Source organism: Neopelma chrysocephalum, unplaced genomic scaffold, assembly GCF_003984885.1.
Source record: "Neopelma chrysocephalum unplaced genomic scaffold, ASM398488v2 Primary Assembly neopelma1_96814, whole genome shotgun sequence".
In the NCBI taxonomy this organism is placed as follows: domain Eukaryota; kingdom Metazoa; phylum Chordata; class Aves; order Passeriformes; family Pipridae; genus Neopelma; species Neopelma chrysocephalum.
The window spans coordinates 1,054,624-1,074,566 of NW_020925458.1; the positions used below are offsets into that span (position 1 = coordinate 1,054,624).

Genomic DNA, 19,943 nt, shown 5'->3' on the forward strand with positions numbered 1-19,943 from the left:
TTCAACAGGATTAACTGTGTTAACTATTTAACTACATATGAGGAAACACTCTATTTCATAATGTGGTCAAATCTATTCAAGACTCTTACATTGTAAAATTACACCATCACTGTTGGCTCTAGTGTCCCCACAGTTCTGCTTTAGTTTCCCTTTATTCTCTAGCACTCATTAATGTCGTCTTTATAAAGAAAATGGAAACCAAACACCAGCATTTGTGTTAATAGAAAGTTTTGATTATGTTGTTTCAAAAATACTTTACAAATATATTCTTACATTTATATTCAGTTGTGTAAGGTGAAAACAGTACATTGTAGTCCTTGAAGGTAGGCTTCTGTGTATATATATATATGTGTGTATATATATATTTATATATATATATATGTATATAAATCAACAGTGTTTCAAAGGAGGAAAGAAGAAAATGTCACATGACAAGGAAGCTAAGACAGTCACAGGACCTTATTTCACTCTGCAAATGGTAGAGTATATGATGTCAATCTTCTCTTCAGGTTTAGCATACAATTGGAATATAGTGAATTCCTGAAGTAGAGAGAAATACAAATACCAGTCCTGGATCATCCAAATCACTTCAGAGTCCTAATCAGTGTGAAATATTCTTTGCACATGTTAGTGTGTAGGGAAACGATCTTTTCTATACGTATTGAAGGTGCAGTTGTTAGATACATACACCTTTTGCTCTGGAATTAAATAAACAGACACAATCTGACTCTGCTTCTGCTGCTGTTGTTTTCCTCCCCTCTATTTGCTTTCTTCCTTAAAAGGGATTGAAATTGTCATATGAAATTGACAAGAAAGGTTTTTCCATAGAGAAAAGAGAAGTGTACAGATACTTTTTAGAAGAGGTTTGAGACTGAAGTGTGAAAGATCCAGACAGACATGCAGGTCAATAGGAGACATAGGAAATCTCCAAACTGAATTCAGATTTCATATACTCCTTTTGTAATTGGTGAGGAAAACCTGCCACAGTCTAGAGAACTGAAATATAGCTGCCTGGTATTAGGATTTGGACATTCCTGGATTTGTTTCCTTCTCCCATACAGGTGTAAAACCACCAACCCCTGTAAAGACTAAATTTAGGAAAGATAGATAACCAGCCTCCTGACACTGAAATCTCATTACACTGCTTGTGCAGGTTAGAATGATAATTGCTGTTATAATTCTGAGGCAGCAACACCCATTAAAAAGTATATTTTTAAAATCATATATTTGTGAAACAAAGCAGTCTTTTATTGTGCAAACTTCATTTTTATGCTAGAATTCTCTTGCTGTAATAAATGCTTCTAGAAATAACAAGGCAATAATTTTCTGAGAGTAACTTCAATGTTTCATGACCTCACCTGTGAAGTTCCAGCCAAGTTTCTTTTACAAGTTTCATAATTTTAGGGACTACTTTCCACAATGTCATAAACTATCTTTAAATATCTGCAAAGAGATGTTGACTTGGAGGAAAACCTCTGACACTGCAGCTGTTTCTTAGTTATTTTGAGCAGGAATCCTTTGCTGGCCTTTTTATCAAGAGGCCTGTAACTTCTCAGAGGATGGTCTATTTTTCTGGGGCTTTTCATTCAAACCAGCCTTCCAACAGTGTGTGGAAGGCTAAAGGTTGATTGTATCATGCTAGAGGTATCACTGCAGTTATGTTTTTGGTAGTAAAATGATACCAATATTTCTGATTTGAATCCAGCTCATTAATTCACCCTGAGGCAAATACTTTGAATGACAGAAACAAACTCTGTAAAAGTCACTATGTGCTTGTTATAGATGACATTTCATGGAGAGAGATGTCATTAACATTTGTTCTATAACTCTATAGTCTTCTTCATTTGCTAGGTACACAAACAAAAAATAGATCTTTATGCAGCACTATCAATACTTCTCACAAAGCTACCGAAAAGGTGGTCATGCATATCCTGTCATACAGTTTTATATCATGCTACATTGGGGATAATTTACAAATGTATTCTGTTAGACTTCTATAGGCATAGAGAAATTTCAGAGCATTTGCAAAGTGTATGCAAGGTGACTTTAGGTTCATGTCTCAAAATGAACTAAATTAATGAGAGAAAACTGAAGTATTGAACAGACTGTGGTGGTGAGCTAGATCATCATCTTCACACATGAAAACATCTGGAAATAGGTGCTGAATGTTTGAAGCATGGATGCTACATACTGCTCAAAGATCTTTTCATGTGTTACATACATAAACATGAGGTAGGTTTTGTTCAATAGCCTAGAAGGTTGGTAAAAATTTTAAAAAAAGAAAGACCAGTGAACCAATGTGAGTTTACTGTAGAACAATAAACTCAGACAAATACTTCTCACTCTATACCAAATGGACTTTCTGGAATAAAATTGAGTCTGCTGCAGTTCAAGTCTAAATGTGAGTGCAGGGTAAATTTTAATTAAAAAAAAAAAAGAGGTGAAAGGACAATATTCCCTTCTCATGTTACTTGCATACAGTTACGTGCAGTTACAAATTGATTTTACACAACACCAGTAGGTTTATTAGGAACTCTTGTTTTCAGATGCTATATTACAACATATTCTAGGCATACCTGAAAATGGATGAAAGAATAAAATACTTCTAATAAAAATATACAATTCTACGGCTTACAGCACTGGCTGAACTAAGCAAACCTATTAAATTCCAAAATAGCTTTTATTTTACTCTGTAAAATAGTAAAAGCTATTGACAGCTTTTTGGTATTTAATAAGGAGGTTTATGAAATTGAAAGTGTAAGCACAACACTCCTTGTATGTCAGAAAAATATCATTGGAATAAAGCCAGGAAATCAGTCCCCTATGGTATGACTGGATTTATTAAATGCAGTGTGATTTCAAATTTGAATTGGAAGTCTTTTCATCTAGATTCGCAGCTGTGCAAGCAAATGTAAAATGCTGCCAAATACACTGTCATTTATTTTCAAAGACAGTGGCTTTCTTTTGCTCTTAGGTATAGCATGTCAGGCCATTGCCCTCACAGAAGTGAAAGGCTTCCCAGTCCAGACTTTTAGTTTTACCTTATGCTATAGAATTAATATGGAGTTGTTTTAATGACCAAAACTGTCCAAAATTGCCCCTTCCCTGCTGTTCATCACTGTGGTACAGAGATAAATATTTGCACCCGGGACATTTGAAGCACTGACATAGAAGAGAGTCAGGCTGTACATGTCAGCATAATGTCCCACTATGCCAGGGAATTAGCATGCCCTACTTTGAAACCTGGATAATATTTTAATTTTTAAAAACCTTACTTTGGAATTTATCTCATATTTATAAATAAGCAGTCTTTTCTTTTGGGAAGTCTTCTTTGCCTTTGCTTTTTCAACTCATTCAGAGTTCTGCTAAATGCTAGGGCAGAGAAAGGGCAGAATGGAGGAGAATCAATTAGAAAAAAAACTAATTAAGCCTCATGGGAAGCCTATTAAATACACTTAGTGTGGTGCAGCAGGATTTCACAACCAAGCACTCTAAGAATTAATGTATATAAGAACAGCAGTCCACATTATCAAACTCAATATGGCTAATTGGCTAGCAACCATGTAAACATACAGTGACCTTTTACATTTGATTTTCAAATTAGAATACCACTTCATACAACTTAAGGCACTTGTATATATAATACACAACTTGAACATTTTCCACCCTACTTTCTTGCAAATGAACTATAGCACTCTGAAAGTGATTTCTACATTTTTATGCAACTTCAAAACTTAATGAAAGCTTCTTTTGCTTTTAAATGAGTACACTTGTATCATCTTTAAAGTCACTCATGCAATGGAAACTCGGAATAAGTATGGAGATTTTAGGAGACCGGTAAACTTACTCATAATTATGCTTACAAAAAGCTTTTAAATTTGAAACAAGTATTAGTCAAACCTGAAATATAAGCAAGCTAGACACTGTCCATGTCACAGGTCAAATCAAAGGAAATTAATCTTTTCCAGAGCATAATTTTTTTTATAGTTATTGTAAGTCTTGCATGAACAATCTTTATTATAAAGGTATTTTTACAAATTTAATCAAAAGGGCCCCACTCTAAAGCCAAAACAACTGATATGGTGCACTTTTGATATACAGATGGAAATTATTTAATTTTCATCAGGCTTTATGGATATTTTGTTTTGTAGCATTACTGTGGAATGGGTTTGAGTCAAAAATAGGAAACAGGAAATGATGAATGAGGGAAGCGTTTTCCATGGGTGCTTCTGAAAAAAAAATCAATTCCACCAGCTGTATTTGCCTATTTTTATGCCAAATATAGCATAAGAATAGAACACAGCCTGTTTTTCTTAAAAAGCTTTTTTTTTCCTTTTGGAAGAATTGATGGGTCCTTCCTCCTGTTTGTTTTGATCTTTTAATTAAGACCTTTTTTCCAAAATGCGCTGCTGTAGCAACTCCTAATGAAGGTCCCTGCTCAGTTGGAAAGTATTGCAGCAGTAGATTTTTTTCCTCTCTTCATGCTTAAAACAGAAAGGACAGGTCCTTCATGTTATATAGTAACACCAATGTATGTACTTAGCAGAGCGCCTCTTGGCGTATTGCTGATTCCTGGAGTCTCAATGATGCACATCACAACAGGAAACAGCAGAAGAACATTATTTCAAGTAAATAAATGCCTACTAATTTGTCACAGGACTAAATCATTACAGAAGCTAAATAAAATTTTTTTCTTTACTCTTTGTCACACAGCACAAATAGACTATTGACTTATATAAGTAAGTCCTTATACAATGTAATGATGTCCTCATACCTGTACAAGTAAAATAAACTGTAAGAGGTCAGAAACTTGTTCTTCCACAGGAGATGTGCTTTCTTTTCTGTCATACAAGATCTTATCACTCTACAATGGTTTATTTTAGTCAAAAACATTTCTTACCTAAAAAATGGAGATTTTATCTTCTTTCACAGTGAGAGAACAGAGAATACTAATTTTTCTCTCATCTTACCACTCAGGCAATTTCCACAAATTGCAGGAAATGAAAGTTTGCCCTGCATGTGGCAAGGTGACTCTTCAAAATAGCAGTTTCACCCTCAAACAACACTCCTCAAGGAGGTCCTATACCTAGTTTTCACTTCCAAGAGATATTTTGAAAATATGAAGGGGGCTGGAGGTGCAAAGAAGGGGTTAACACAAGTTAAATTCGAGCCAAGTTCACCAAGATTTCAAAGTGCTAAGGCAAAGATCTTCCAGAGTTGTAGACACATGAAAGAGCTGCTGATTACAATTGCCTTTCCAAAATAGAGGCCTTCTCATCAGGTTGTTTGAGTGAGTTCCTATAAGTCTGACATTTTCACAAGTGTTTTAACTGATGTAGAGTTTCTGGTTCCTTTTATAATATTAAAAATGTTTTTATCAGCTATTAAATACAAATGCATGTGTCCATTTTCTTTCAATGGATGTACTATTCTGAATTCTTGACATCCTAATTTCAAAGACATTTATCAGCACAAATAAACAGAAGGGTATTTTAGAATTTATTGAAAAAAATCACCTGCTCTTGCAGAAGCATACCATAAAATCAGCACTCATGAACAAACATGTTAGTTTGTTGACTAACCCCCGAAGGAGGTCAACACTAGCCAACTGAAACTGCAAAGTAATTATCCAGCAGTTTCTCTTCTCTTAGAGCAATTCTTCCCTCATGAAACGAGGAAAAAAAAAAAGATTTCCAATTTTTATCATTCTGTCTCATCAGTGTATAAAATTGTTTTCTGCAACCAAAAAAAAAAAAGGGAAAAATGCAAAAATAAACCTTAACCCCAAGAAACTTGTTTTAAATGCTTCATGTTTTAGCATCCTTTTTTACACTTAGATTTTGCAATATTATCAGGATTTAATATATTTGATACCTTACATACCTATCAAAGACTGTTTTATTCAAGTCAGAAACAACAACATTTGCCCAGAAATTAATCACTTTTAAAAAATAATGGGTTTTTTGTCTGGTTTATTTGAGGTTTGTTTGTTTGTTTGTTTGTTTTTTAGGTTCACAGATTTTTATTGCTATTCTGCACTGCTCAGCTGAGCAAGTCAAACTAAGGCAGTATGGAAATACTTGAAAATTAAATGATGAAGTATAGAAAGCAAAATTACTGAATACAGGTTGCCCTCTAGAAAAAAGTTAGGAATAGTCAGACAGCAAATGAAAACTTTTCCCTTAATTTTTCATTTTTTAATCACATGTGCTAATCCTAATCTATCACAGTTTGCAAGCTCTTTATTAAGTAAAGCAAACTTTTAACATAAAGCCTTGTATTAAAACCCCCAAGTTAACCCATCTAATAACTAATATCTATCTACAGACTAAAGGGGAAGCAAGGAGATGCGTGATTTTTTAAAAGAAGTAACAATTTAATGTGGCTTTTATTGGGCAATGCATTTCTGATCTTAAATGAAAGAAGAATCTCAGCTGAGAAATCAAAGCCAAACATGCACTTCATGCAGGATGCAAGAGTGTGCAAACGTTACTCCATTCTGTAACTGAAAGCCAGAGAGAGAGAATGACCATGCTACAGTCAAAGATATGGCTGAAATTTCTGAAGAAAAATGAGAGTTTTCTCTTACACATTTTAAGTATCAAAAGCAGTCGAGTGCAAAAGGTCACATCAGTAGTCTGATGGTCTAGCCAGATTTCCAGACAGGTTGTAGGGTCTCCATGCAACAGCAGCTACACTAATATTTCTAATCAAGCTGCTCAGCCTAAAGCTAGCCAATATTTGTTTTTTTCCGCCAGAGAGGTGAGAAGGATTTCTCCCACATTCTTTCTAACTAGGTATCACCTAGGCTATTACTAAAAGGAAAGAAGAAAAATGGCAGGTGCTAAATCCAAGTTACCAATAAAATAAGGCCATTTACATATTAAAAAAAGGTTATTTCACAATACAGAAACCTGCTTGTTTGGCTGCTTTCTCTTTTCCTTTCATTTGTGGATCAGAGATGGAAAGGGGAAAATCAAGGTCAAGTCACTTGTTTAAGAGTCTCTTGTTTAAGAGACTGGAAAGAGTGAGGGAAGCTAGTTGCATGTTAGGAAGACAGTTGTTCATGTCTCAAAACATTCTGTTCAATAATTTTTCCTCAAAAACCTTCCCAAGCAGATGTTTGAGAACAATGTGGTGCTTGCACAAAGAAGTCAATTATGGTAGCAAGCTTGACAAGAAATTACAGAAGGTAGGTTTAGGATGCTTCACAGCCATGTGGTGCCTCAACAGAATTTGCATCTCAGACAGGAATCAAACGAGCCTCATGCTGAGTATGGAACTGCCCTGGTTAAACTTTTTGGAATAGTGACAGCTAGGCCATCAGGAGGTCTATGAAACATAAAATCACCTGCTTTTGAATAACCTCCTGGAGCCAGCTTGTACTCTTCAAAACCCATTAAGACCACTTGGGAAAATATTACCAACCTTCTTCTTTAAAGTAAACCAGGACAAAAAGGATTCACCCGAGAAAGGGCAGTGCTCAACAGGGTTCAAATTTATTTATTCCTGGATCACTTTCACAAGCTGCCTTAACAGTAGTTTCACCTACTGGTAAAAAACAAAACAACAAACCCCCATCTTACCTTCTACTTCAACTTACCTAACATCAGCTGGAGTCTATGAAATATCTCTTGCCATGCTGGCGTCTCCTTTTGTGCCGAGTTCCTGATATTTTACCTTCTCTCTGAGAAGCTAACCTGTTGCAGGATACAAATTTTGTGAACAATTTCTATTGCAGTTCTGTAGGCCTTGCTTGACATGACTTTAGAAGTTGTAAGCTGTAATGTTTATACTTATAGACTGTGTGAAAATATGTAATGTTTATACTTGTTAGCTGTGTGTCTAATTATAAGGTTTGAGAACATAGTATGTTTATAGCAAGAAAGCCTTGAGAAAGTACAGATAAAGGTACACCTGCAGATTTCAGAAAGCCCCTAATTATGAAGGCCTCTACATGCCAAGTATGATTTCAGGCCACGTGGACAGAACATCAGGTCCAATGAACTGGAGACATGAGACGCGTGTACAGACTGAGCTATCCAATCACCTTGTTGTAAGCATGTGCCCAAAACAAACTAAACTGTATAAAAGTTGACTTATTTAAATAATAAGTTGAACATATGGCCAACCACATTGGTCTGTGCGCTTTATGTTTATGCCCCTCCATCGATACTAACCAGACTCAGTCTCTTCTCCAGGCCCCTTTTTACCGTCTCTCTATTGTTCTTATGGCTCTCCTCTTCGACCAAGCATTGGGTTTAAGTAGCAAGGTCTTGTAAAGGGGGGCAGGGCAGAATGGCAGGGGTGGCTTCTGCAAGAAGACACCAGAGGAGAGCCACTGGTCTCTCCCCTCCAGGGACCTAGTGCTGCTCAACAAATGCAGCGCATGTGGCTGGCTCCTGCTTTTCTCTCATGGCTGCCCTGCGGTCCAGCAGGTGAGCAAGGCTCCACCACAGAGCTGTAGCAGGCAGTCTGATAAGGCTGGTACTGGATTTACCAAAGGCATTGAGATTGGCATGTGGAGCTGAGAGCAGGAGCATCCTTCCCTGTCTACAGCTTCTAATTGCACATCCTTGGCTAAGCATCCCAGATGCCACAACTACCCTTGTCAGTGTGGTCCCAGAACAGGAATAGAACTCATAGAGAGCAAGGACATGGAGCCTGCCAGAGGATGCTGCAGCGACTGACGTGGCCAGCATGGACAGTGCTGCACCTGTGTTTCACTGTGCTTTGTGCAGGAAGGTTGACACTGCTTGGCTTTTTGGGTATGCTTGCACTTCATTGCTTGCCCAGCAGAGCCACAACAAGATTGGCTCCTCAGTACCCAAACACACGCATACTGCCTGCGGTAGTAATGTTCTCTGGTGTAAGTTTTTTGGGAAGGACTTGGTGGCAAAGTGATCCAGAGAGCAGGGTGTCAGTGAACTTCCCAAAGAGGCTATGATGGCACACGGGGTGTTTTCCCGCAAGCTCTTACAGCAAGTGCTGCTGCCTGCCCTGGGGCTGCACACCCGCATCCTAACAGCAGAGCATTCACTGGGAATCTGTCAACAATGTCCAATCCTACCTTCTGCTTGGAAGTCCCATGGGTGGTGAGGCACTAGCACATGCTGTCCAGAGAAGCTGTGGCTGCCCCATCCCTGAAAGTTTTCAAGGTCAGGTTGGATGGCCTTGGATGGCATCCTGCTCTAGTGGAAGATGTTCCTGCCTGTGGCAAGGAGGTTGGAACTAGACAATCTTTGCAGTCCCTTCCAACCCAAACCAGTCTATGATTCTATGACTCTACATTGCCCCTCCCCCTGCCCAGTCCCCCGAGGCCTCTGTGCCTAGAACACCAAATCAGCCACTCTGTGACATCAGCCCTAGGGCCTGCAGGCACTACACTGGTGGCTGCACTGGAGGCAATGAGCCCTCGTTACTTGCAGCTGAGACATGCCACTGGCAGCAATGAATTTGCTGTGCCTCCTTGTCCTGCTGACTGTGTGCAAGCCCATGCTCGGCACATGGGACACCTGCGGGTAAGCGGCCTCAGGCTCTGGGGGGGAGCTTGGGAAACCCTTACTGGATTTTTCCTGTCCCCTGTGGTCATATCACAGCTTTCTGAACCCCATGTGGGAGCTTCAGTTCCTTGACAGTTCCTGGATTGCTGGCGCAACTTGTCTGTGGGACTCAAACAGAAACGGGCAGACAGACACATGCCCTATGAGATTCCCTGGCCCTGCTGGCCATGCAAACAATGCCATGTGGGGAGGAAAGTCAGATGACCTTCAGCCTGAGCAGCACAACAGCAATGACTTTCTTCTTACAGAGGGACCTGCGGGCTCTGGCCCATGGCTGCTTCCTACGGCCCCATGACTTATGACTATGGCCCCACGGCTTCTGATGACAGCACATGGAGTGTCGTGGGTGGCTCAGGTGTCCAGCCAGGGGCCTGGCCTGGCATTGTCAGCATCCAGGATACCCAGAAACCAGGCACAGGGCATATCTGTGGAGGGTCCCTCATCAGCACACAGTGGGTCCTCACAGCCGCCCACTGCTTCATCAACACCAGGTAAGGAGGACCAGGGAACAGAGATATCCCCACAACTAGCAGGTGCCCAGTTGGCAGCACTACATGCTACTCCCATCCCATTTCCTTGCAGTATACCCAGTGCCTCAGCACTGCATAGCCCAGCTGAGATATTGCTCAGGGAGAAGGCTGCACTCCTGCCACTGCTTCCTAGCAGCCTCCAGCTCAACATTACCAGAGCCTAAGGCATGCTAGAGCAATCATACCCTCTATAGCACTGCTTTGCTCTCTGCCTTGGGAAGAGAAGGCAGGGAACTGCTGGGCTGCTGCAGCACATGGCTATGCTCCCTCTCATCCCTTTCTCCATCTGCCTCCCAGGAACATCAGCATGTGGCGTGTGGTGATCGGGGCCACCCGGTTGACTCAGCTGGGCCCTGAGGTGCAATTGCGCCAGATTAAGCAGCTACAGGTTCATGAACACTATACTCCCGGTGAGGAGAGGAATGATATTGCCTTGCTGGAATTGGACCAGCCAGTCCCATGCAGCCACTACATACAGCTGGGCTGTGTGCCTGATGCCACACTGAGAGTGTCAGAGCTGAAAACGTGCTACATTGCTGGCTGGGGTTCCACCACTGCAAGAGGTGGGTTCCCAAAAATGACATGTGCCCTGAGGGCAAGCTTGGAACACCAGGGAGATGGGTTGGGGTTCCCAACTGCAGGGGCCAAAGCCAGAATCAGGCTGCAGGATATGTGCCTCTGGAGAGATGGTCCTGGCCCACTCCCCAAAGCCAGACAGAAGGGGGACAGCACGACAACATGGTGTCCCCCTTAGGGAACCCTAGGGAAACCCTAGGGAAGGGCTTTACCCCCAGATAGGAAGTGAAGGGAACAGGAGCTGCTGGGTGCTCATTCCTGTCTGTGCTCATAGATCGAAGACCAAGCGATGTCCTGCAGGAGTCCAAGGTCCACCTCATCGATGTCCAGCTCTGTAACAGCAGCTGGTGGTACACAGGGGCCATCCACACCCACAACTTGTGTGCTGGTTACCCACAGGGCACCATGGACACCTGCCAGGTAGGAGCCACTCAGCCCCCAGCAGCACAGACAGCCCCATCACCACTGCTCAGACACAGCCCAGCATCTGCTTTGCCGGGCCAGTCACTGCCCCAGCCCCAGGTCCCCACCGCTGATAGGGCTTCCCTCTCCTTCCCCATCTGCAGGTCCTTGCCCAGTGCCCCAAGGCTGGCACTCTGCCCAGAAAGCCCATCTAGAGCTCTCGGCAGCCCATACATCCAGATGCTGACCCTGGAATGTCCATGCTCTGTAAATCCAGGATCCCTGTGCAGAGATGAGAGAGAGCCCCCAGCTTGCTCCCAGCCAAAGTTCTATAGGCTCCAGCACCTGAGCAGGGCCTTTCTCTGCCAGGAATACAGCTCTGGCTGGGGCTATGAGAGAGAAGGAGACAGCCCTAGTGCTGGCAGCAGCCACCTGATACCAACTTAACTGTCTCTGCTCCACTGCAGGGTGACAGCAGTGGTCCCCTGGTATGCAAAGATGACAATGCTGCCTACTTCTGGCTCGTTGGCTTGGCTAGCTGGGGAAAAGGCTGTGCAAGAGCAAACCAGCCCGGAGTCTACACCTCCACTCAGTATTTCTACGACTGGATCCTGGTCCAGATAGACCTGCAACCAGATAAAAGGGCATGGAATCATTTTACGACTGCCTCAAGCCCCTCTCAGAAGCCAACACCAATACCAACACCAATACCAACACCAATACCAACACCATCGGACTGGTTTAGCTCCTTCCCACTCCCACTGCAGCAGCTGGTGGAATTTTTTACTCAGGTGCACAAGTTCCTAGAGGCCCTAAGGAGAAAACTGGCTAGAGAAGCAGGATGAACAGGATCCAGTGCAGGCTGCAGTGGACCATGACCATTTCCTTCTGGGGTAGTGCCTGCTGATCCAAAGGCAGCCTCAGTGCCAAAGGCCTGCTCTGTCCTGCCCATGCTCCTCCTCTGCATGCATGCAAGTCGTGAAGTTAACTTAGCTGTGGAAATAAAGTTTTCTAGTTTCACAGTTAACCATGTTTTCAGCCCTATTCAGTCTCCCATGCAAGGCAAGGATTTTCACAGAGGGTACCTGCAAAATGAGACAGACACATCAGGCACAACAGGAGGGAGTCACTCCAAAGGATTGAAACTGTGCTTGGTCAGAGAAGAGGGCGAGGGTGCAGTGGAAAAAAAGGAACACAGGTCACAGAGCAGTGGGGGGCTTACAGATCTTGGGAACAGCAGTTGGAAGTGTAAAGTGTTTTAGGCTGCCTACCAGTGGGATCCCTCTATCTGAACCTGTATGGTGCAGCAGGGAACTTGAAACTGGACTCTCTCATGACCCAGAAGACATGATTCTAGAAAGACCCAAGCTTTGCACCAAAGACTAGATATGGAGCTTGACATCCAGCCACAAATAGTACAGGGATTTATTTAAATTAATTTCTATACTGTTATTTGAGGAATCTATAAATATACTGTGCTTATGAATCTAGGGATTGAAGGTGTGTTTATGTTTCACTAGAAAACATCCAATCTGGATCACCTGGAAAAACAGAAAAGTACTGGACTGTGTTCATGTTCGTGTTCATGTGGTGGTTATGGATACCTGGGTGCTAGTAAAGGCGTTGCTCTGTTGATGTCAACCTGGTTTGTAGCAACTGTGTAAATCTCTGTGTGTGTGTTGGTGTGTGTTGGCTCCTTGGAATGCACACATGCACACACAGAGATGGCAAAAGAAGCAGTCACATCCATCAGGCTGGATGAGCGTGAGAGTCCACTTGATTCAGCTCTACCAGACCCAAATGCAGAAATCTCCTGTATCCAAAGTCTACTGGATCTGGCTGATCTGCAAGAGAATGGGAAGGCAGTCCAAAGCAACTCAGCAGCAGAGGTCATGGTGCAGACAGGGAGGCAGCACTGGCTAGGCTGTGAAAGCTCTGGAGAGGGTAGTTTAATGCCTCCTCCTCCAGCTTCAAATTGCACATCTTTGGACTTATGTGCAGAGCAAACTTGATACAAAATTTTTGGTGCACCCCATGGATTTTGTATCAAGTTTGCTCTGTATATAAGCCAAAACATTGGGGATATTTGGTTTGGTTTGATGTAGGCAGTTCATTTTAAGGTTATTTTCTTTTTTTTTTCCTTTTTATCTGGTACATCAATTCTCTCCCTCTTAGAGAAAACCAATGCAAACAACTCCATTGCTTACTCATATTCTTTCATGTCTTTCCAGTTGTCTCTTTTTTAACTCTTGTCTAATTTAATTGTGCTCAAAGACAGAATAGGAAACCCCTTTCAGCACTGGGGAAACATGGGCTAGAATGAAATAGCTCTCATTCATTCATGATGATGTGCTGGTTTTGGCAGGGGTAGAGTTAATTCTCTCCACAGTGGCTGGTAGGGGGGCTGTGTTTTGGATTTGTGCTGAACACAGGCAATATAGACATGTTTTTGTTATTGCTGATCAGTGCTTACACACAGCCAAGGCCTGTCTGCTTTTCATACTGCCATGGTGGCTAGGAGGCTAAGGGTGCATGGGAGGTTGGGAGGAGGCACAGTTGGGACAGGTGACCCAAACTGACTAAAGGGATATTCCAGACCATACGACATCATGCTCAGTGTATACGGGGAGGGAAAGAAGGAAGAGGGTGGTGTGTGCATTCAGAGTGATGGCTATTAGCTACCCGTCTTAGAGCTCTCAGCTGTGAACTTACAGCACTGCAGAGCAAAGTGAGAGAGTTGGAAGTCAGGACTTTCCAGGATGGAGAGTTGATGGCACAAGAAATAACTACCACTCAAGCAAAGAGGTGCTATGAGCAGCAATGCACTGTAAAATGGCTGGAGGCTATCAAATGAAGGCATAAATATGGAAAAGAAAGGTTCCTGCTCTCACTATGAAATCTTCATAGGATCACAAGGAATGGGATGGAAATATCTGGAGTGAGTCCTCAGACTCTGAGTTTGAGACAGATTTAACAGATTTGGAAGTGGTACAAGTGCAACCCTTCATACAAGTGGAGAAGCAGTGGAATGTGTCAGATGGAGGGGTACAGATCACATGCACTTATAGCCCAAAGGAGTTAAGGGAATTTTCAGAGCTCTATCAGCAAAGGAGTGGAGAAAGAATGCTAGTATGGATTTTGAGAGCTTGGGATGATGGTGCTGCACACATCCACTTCTTAATGGGTGAAAAAGATCTATTATGCCCTATAGCCAGTGATGATCAGATACAACAGATGCTCAGTTATGAAATACCAGGGGTCCTGGTGAGCAGGATATTGTTGTGCCGACTGTGTACCAATGGTTGTGTGCAGCAATTTTAACAGCATATGCAGATACTGACAAACTGATGTCATCCCTCAGAAATTGGTGTACAATGAAAGAAGGTATTAGTTTACTGCATCAGATGGGCATGGCTCATGTGTTGATTACAGGATCTAGTCTGGATGGGGCAACAGTAATGACAAGTATAAAAATGCATCTTTTGAGAAGGGCAGGACCTGTTTCACTTAAACACTTGATTGTACCAGAAGTCGTGAGTGCTACTGGTAGGCATAGATGCCCTAGCAAATACCTTGAGAGACATGGGGGATGTAGTTTTGGAACCAGCTGTGCAGGTGATGGATGAAAATAAGGTGGTAAAACCAGAAAAGAGCTACCTTAGGGGTGACAGGGAAACAAACTGGTGTCCCACAATCAGAAATAAAGGGAATTGCAACATCAGAAATATTTCACCATCACCAAATTAGTACCTATACAAAGAAATTATTCCACCCCACTGCCACCTTACCTCAAGGCACTGCCTGGCAAATGCCAAAACAGGAGAAATGACAGTTTTGCTGCCACTGTAGTCTTTTAATGTGAGGGGAACTGATGCCTCTGTGTTGCTTTAACTATAAAGCGGCAATTTGAGGGAACTTTACTGTCTTAGCTCTGGTGGATACAGAAGCTGAAATTGCTGTATTGCATAGTGATATAACTAATAAAGAAGCTATATCATAGATCTGTGGCTTGGGGGGAAATCCCACCCCCACCCTCCAAGCTAAGGTTACTTTAACAACAGGAAATACTGCCCCATTTGTCATGACAGTGCTAATTGCCCCAGTTAAAGAATCTGTTTTGGGCATTGATATTCTGGCAGGATGAACTGTTGAAATGCTAAATAGTTGGAGTTTTTTGGGGACTCTGTAAGCAGAATTTTCCATTGGATTTACCATTAGGCCTATAACCCTTCTACATTGGTTCCTGCAGTGGAATCCTGTTGTGCTGTCTGTGCCTGCCAAGTTGGTGACTATAAAACATTCCTAGGAATCACATTCCAGGAGAGGAGAGAAGGAAATTACACAAACTATTCAAGCACTACAACAAGTAGGAATCCATGACTTGTTTTAACAATCCTAATTGGCCTCTTTGGCTAAATAGGTTCACCCACCTACTCGCCCACACACCTATGTGTGTATTTTTCTATATTTTTATATTCATATCTGGTTTTAATCTCTATAAAATGTACTCCAGTTTTTAATATTGAATATCTCATTAAATTTATGTCTGATCAATTATTTTGTAATCTTTTCTCTTTTCTACTTCTTTAAAAAAGTTTCCAAGTCAGAGATCACAATCCTAACCAGCATTATGATCCTACTGCATAGAATTTATTTTTTCAAAGATGTAGGGCAAGAGCTTCAAAAAATAGCTTACCCAAACACAAAGTGAGATTGCTATCAAAAGACAATAATTACAAACGTCAGATCCATGACAGGACTTAGTTAATTCATATTTTTCTTCAACAAAAATCCCAGAAAAATTACTTTTTATTCACATGTTTATCTCCACAAACTCACAATTTTCTCCTTTAGGAAGTAGGGTTATACCTAACAAACAATTCAGAGCTATCAGCTACCACAGGCACTACTTACCTCTGATGTTACTTTCAGACATAAACTATCATACCTGAGGTAAAATTTATCCATCTCAAAGTCTCACTGTACATAAGCCAAGCTGAGAATTTCTTGTTATTTTTACAAAATGTAGAATGACTAACAAATTATGACTACTATGGTAATGATATCATAACTGTAGGTTCTTAAGTAAAATATTAACTCTGAGTAATAGAAGTACTGTAGGACTGAATAGGGCTGTGTTTTCATTGCTATTTGTTAGTTATGCAATGAGAAGGAAAATTCCTCTACAAAAGTGATGACTAGGACTTTTTCAAGAGCTTCCATTTCATAGCAGCTCTCACCTTCCTTTCTGTTTCGTAAAAACATGCAGTGTGAGCTGTGGAAAAAATCCCATAATGACAACCAGTTAGTTCTCCTAACTGACTGATGCTGTCAGTCCACCATTTTTATTGCTTTAGAAGGCTGGAAAATTTCAACGAGAAAAAAAATCTAATAATCTATTCAGAGAAGCCATAAGCCACCATTATCTGGCAGTATCACTGAGATGCCTCTATAATGCAAAATCCGTAGCGGTAAGAGTGATGCAAGACTGCACTTTCCCTAAGGTACTGAGTATGTGCTATAAACGCTCCTGTGCATCTTTTCAGGAATATCTCATTACTGCAGGAGATAATGGCCAACATTTCATACCTTTGTCTTTTTTTGAAACGATACTGAACCGTAAGTTACAGACTAAAACTACTAAGAAATCATTCACTCGCCAGAGATGGATTATTCCTTGTAGCTTATCCTGTGTTCCCTATATTTTTTTCATAATGGCATTTCTGTTGGACACAAGGAACAATAGGTAATTACATGCTTTACTGTTTTATTTGAAGCTTCTAGGCATTGTGTCAGTAATGATATTCTCTTTATGCAATGTTCTTTTATAGTTTTTTTCAAAAAGAATCTCTTTCTCCAATTTCCATAGGGAGTCCTCATTAAAAGTACAATCTCTACTAAGTGCTGTTGATTTAAACAACTAGAGCGGAATCATAAGAAAGGTTAAAGAGGGAGCAAGGCCCAAGTGCAGTAAGATTTATTATTTTTTCTCTCACACAACATTTGTCTGTGCTCCTGGACAAGTCCCTGAACTACCTTTGTAGAGTATTGTTATGTATGTTTAGCAGCAGGACAGTGCTATCAGCAGAAGCCTTGACTTGATCTTTGTCATTTTTAATCTTCAGAGCCCCTGTGGGAAAGGCACGGCTGGGTGGCTTTTCATGGAATTACAGAATCACAGAATCTGCTGAGTTGGAAGGGACCCACAAGGATCCTTGAGTCCAACTCCTGGCCCTGCACAGGACCATCCCCAAAAGTCACACCCTGTGCCTGAGGGTATCATCCAAACGCTTCTTGAACTCTGTCAGGCTTAGTGCTGTGACCACTTCCCTAGGGAACCTGTTCCAAATCAACTCTCTGGGTGAAGAACCTTTTTCTGATATCCAGTCTTAACGTCCCGACACAATTTCAGACCATTCCCTCAGGTTCTGTCATTGGTCACCAGAGAGAAGAGATCAGTGCCTGCCCCTGCACTTCCCCTCAGGAGGAAGTTGTAGACTGCAATGAAGTCTCCTCTCAGTCTCCTCTTCTCCAGGCTGAACAGACCAAGTGACCTCAATCACTTCAATAAAGACCACCATCTTCATTGACCTCCTTTGGACACTCTCTAATAGCTTAATATTTCTTATTTTTCTTATACTGTGATGCCAAAAACTGCACACAATATTCAAGGTGAGGCCACCCCAGTGCAGAGCAGAGCGGGACAATCCCCTCCCTCGACCGGCTGGCGCTGCTTTGCCTGATCCCCCCCAGGACACAGTTGGTCCTCCTGGCTGCCAGGGCACTGCTGATTCATATTCAACTTGCCATCGACCAGGACCCCCAGGTCCCTTTCCATGGCACTGCTTTCCAGCATCTCATTCCCCTGTCTGTACAAACAGCCAGTGTTGCCCCATACCTGATGGGGGCAGAATCTAGCACTTCTCCTTGTTGGAGTTCATATGATTGCTGATTGCCCAGTTCTCTAATTTGTCCAAGTCTCTCCGCAGGGCCTCCCTGCCTTCGAGGGAGTCAACAGCTCCTCCCAGTTTTCTGTCATCTGCAAACTTAGTATCCCTTCCAGTCCTCTGTCTGAGTCATGCTGAAGAGCACAGGGCCTAAGGTGGAGCGCTGTGGAACCCCACTAGTGACGGGTTGCCAGTCTGATGTTACCCCATTCACTATTACCTTTTGTGCTCGACCCATGAGACAAGTCCTCATCCACCACACGATATGTGGAAGCTGGTGTTAGGGCCCTGCGGCTCCCCCACGGGCTCCCTCAGCCCCTCAGGAGCTCCCTCAGCTGCAGGGCATGGGGAGAGGCTGCTCCAGGCAGCTGATTGTTCTGGAGCTGTTCCCCAACACCTGCCATGTGCAGTGCTCCTGCTGGGGGCAGATGGGGCTAGGGCTGGCAGGGCAAGCTCCCCTTCTTCTCCCTGTAAATGCTGGGCACAGTGCACATTGTAGTACCTGTGTCAGTACAGACGATGTGCCAAATCATACCATCGCTTCAGGATTAAATCATAATGGAGCTGTCTATCCCCTGGAACACAGAGCATGGGCCCAACATATTGGAAGTAAATGGCAAACCATTGATGTTAATGCATATGCTATGGGGGGACAAGAAGGATTTATTTGCGAACATAACACCATCAAAGCCCAAGACATTTGTCCTGATACTGAAAAAACGGTTTATCATTTTGAAATACATCCTGATGAAACCCCTCAAACCATATTTGTATATATTGGAAAAGGATGCACTTGTATGACAATCCCTTGTGATTTTGTATTTATAGATAACATTGCTGTAGATCCAAGTAATCACTCTAATGTTTGGATCTGTAACTTCATTGAAATTATGGGATGTGATTTTAATTACTAAACTCCTTTTACATCTTATCAATTGATACTCTTGTCATAATGAATCTCACCTTGATAAGAAAGCTGCTGTTGAAGCAAGCTCAAGAAAATGGACAAAGTTTTGATTACTGTCCATCACGATGTGGAAGAAATACATCACGTGCTAGAAGGAGTGAAGAAAGACAGAGAACATCAATGGTAGGATCCTCTTTGGATGGTCACCTACTGCTGCATATATACATACATATATATATATATTTTGCCTTAATATGTTTTGCTTTAATAATGGTACTGTATGTAAAAATTTGGAATATGATGAAATGATTAACTTCCTTGCAATTCCTATTTACACCTGATGTTCCATGCAATATACACACACTTGATGTTCCACACATGCTTGATGTTCCATGCAATAAACACAAGCCTGATGTTCCATTCAATAGACACATGCTTGATACTCCACTCAACATACACCTGATTGATGTTTCATATTCATATTGAGTTTGTGTTGTTTGAGTGACTGTAGTGGATATTGTGGGGAGAATACTAAAAAACAAAGTTCAGCAAGGAGTGCATGTGTTGGCTGTAAGTCACCAGGGACAAACTGTGTGCACACATTCATAGCACTGAGGGAACACTGAGGGAGCTTGGTGTAACATCTAAGGGAGACATGCAACAAGGGATAGAGAGATATGAAAATGCTGCAGTCTTGCTTTGTTGAAATCAATGCAGCTAATGGGAACTAAGCCAAAGGAATGATCCAGGTGGTAATCTAAAACTGAACTTTGTTTCATTAACTTGAAAATATGTATTACTTTTCACACTCTACATACGCTAAAGTCACTCAAACTCCACCTAAACATGAAATGATGGTCGGAAGATCTTGTGATGCGTTGCTTCACTTATTTCCCATTAATTTCCTCAGCTCCAAGCCAGCAGTGCTCAGCTCTCACTGAGAAGGGAGACCCAAATTATGCTGTGATTCCTTCTCCCTTCTCTAGCTCTCTCTTCTTCAAAATCACTTCCATGGTTC

At 41.9% G+C, this 19,943-nt stretch overlaps 1 protein-coding gene across 1 annotated transcript; it reads left to right on the forward strand.

The window, feature by feature from the left end:
* The first annotated feature begins 9,380 nt into the window (after nucleotides 1-9,380).
* Nucleotides 9,381-12,064, forward strand: LOC113981909 (acrosin-like). The gene is made up of 5 exons (XM_027709609.1): nucleotides 9,381-9,521; nucleotides 9,812-10,054; nucleotides 10,391-10,656; nucleotides 10,944-11,089; nucleotides 11,539-12,064. Exons 1-5 carry the CDS (start codon nucleotides 9,436-9,438, stop codon nucleotides 11,914-11,916), a joined length of 1,119 nt encoding a protein of 372 aa, XP_027565410.1. The 5' UTR covers nucleotides 9,381-9,435; the 3' UTR covers nucleotides 11,917-12,064.
* Nucleotides 12,065-19,943: the final 7,879 nt, after the last annotated feature.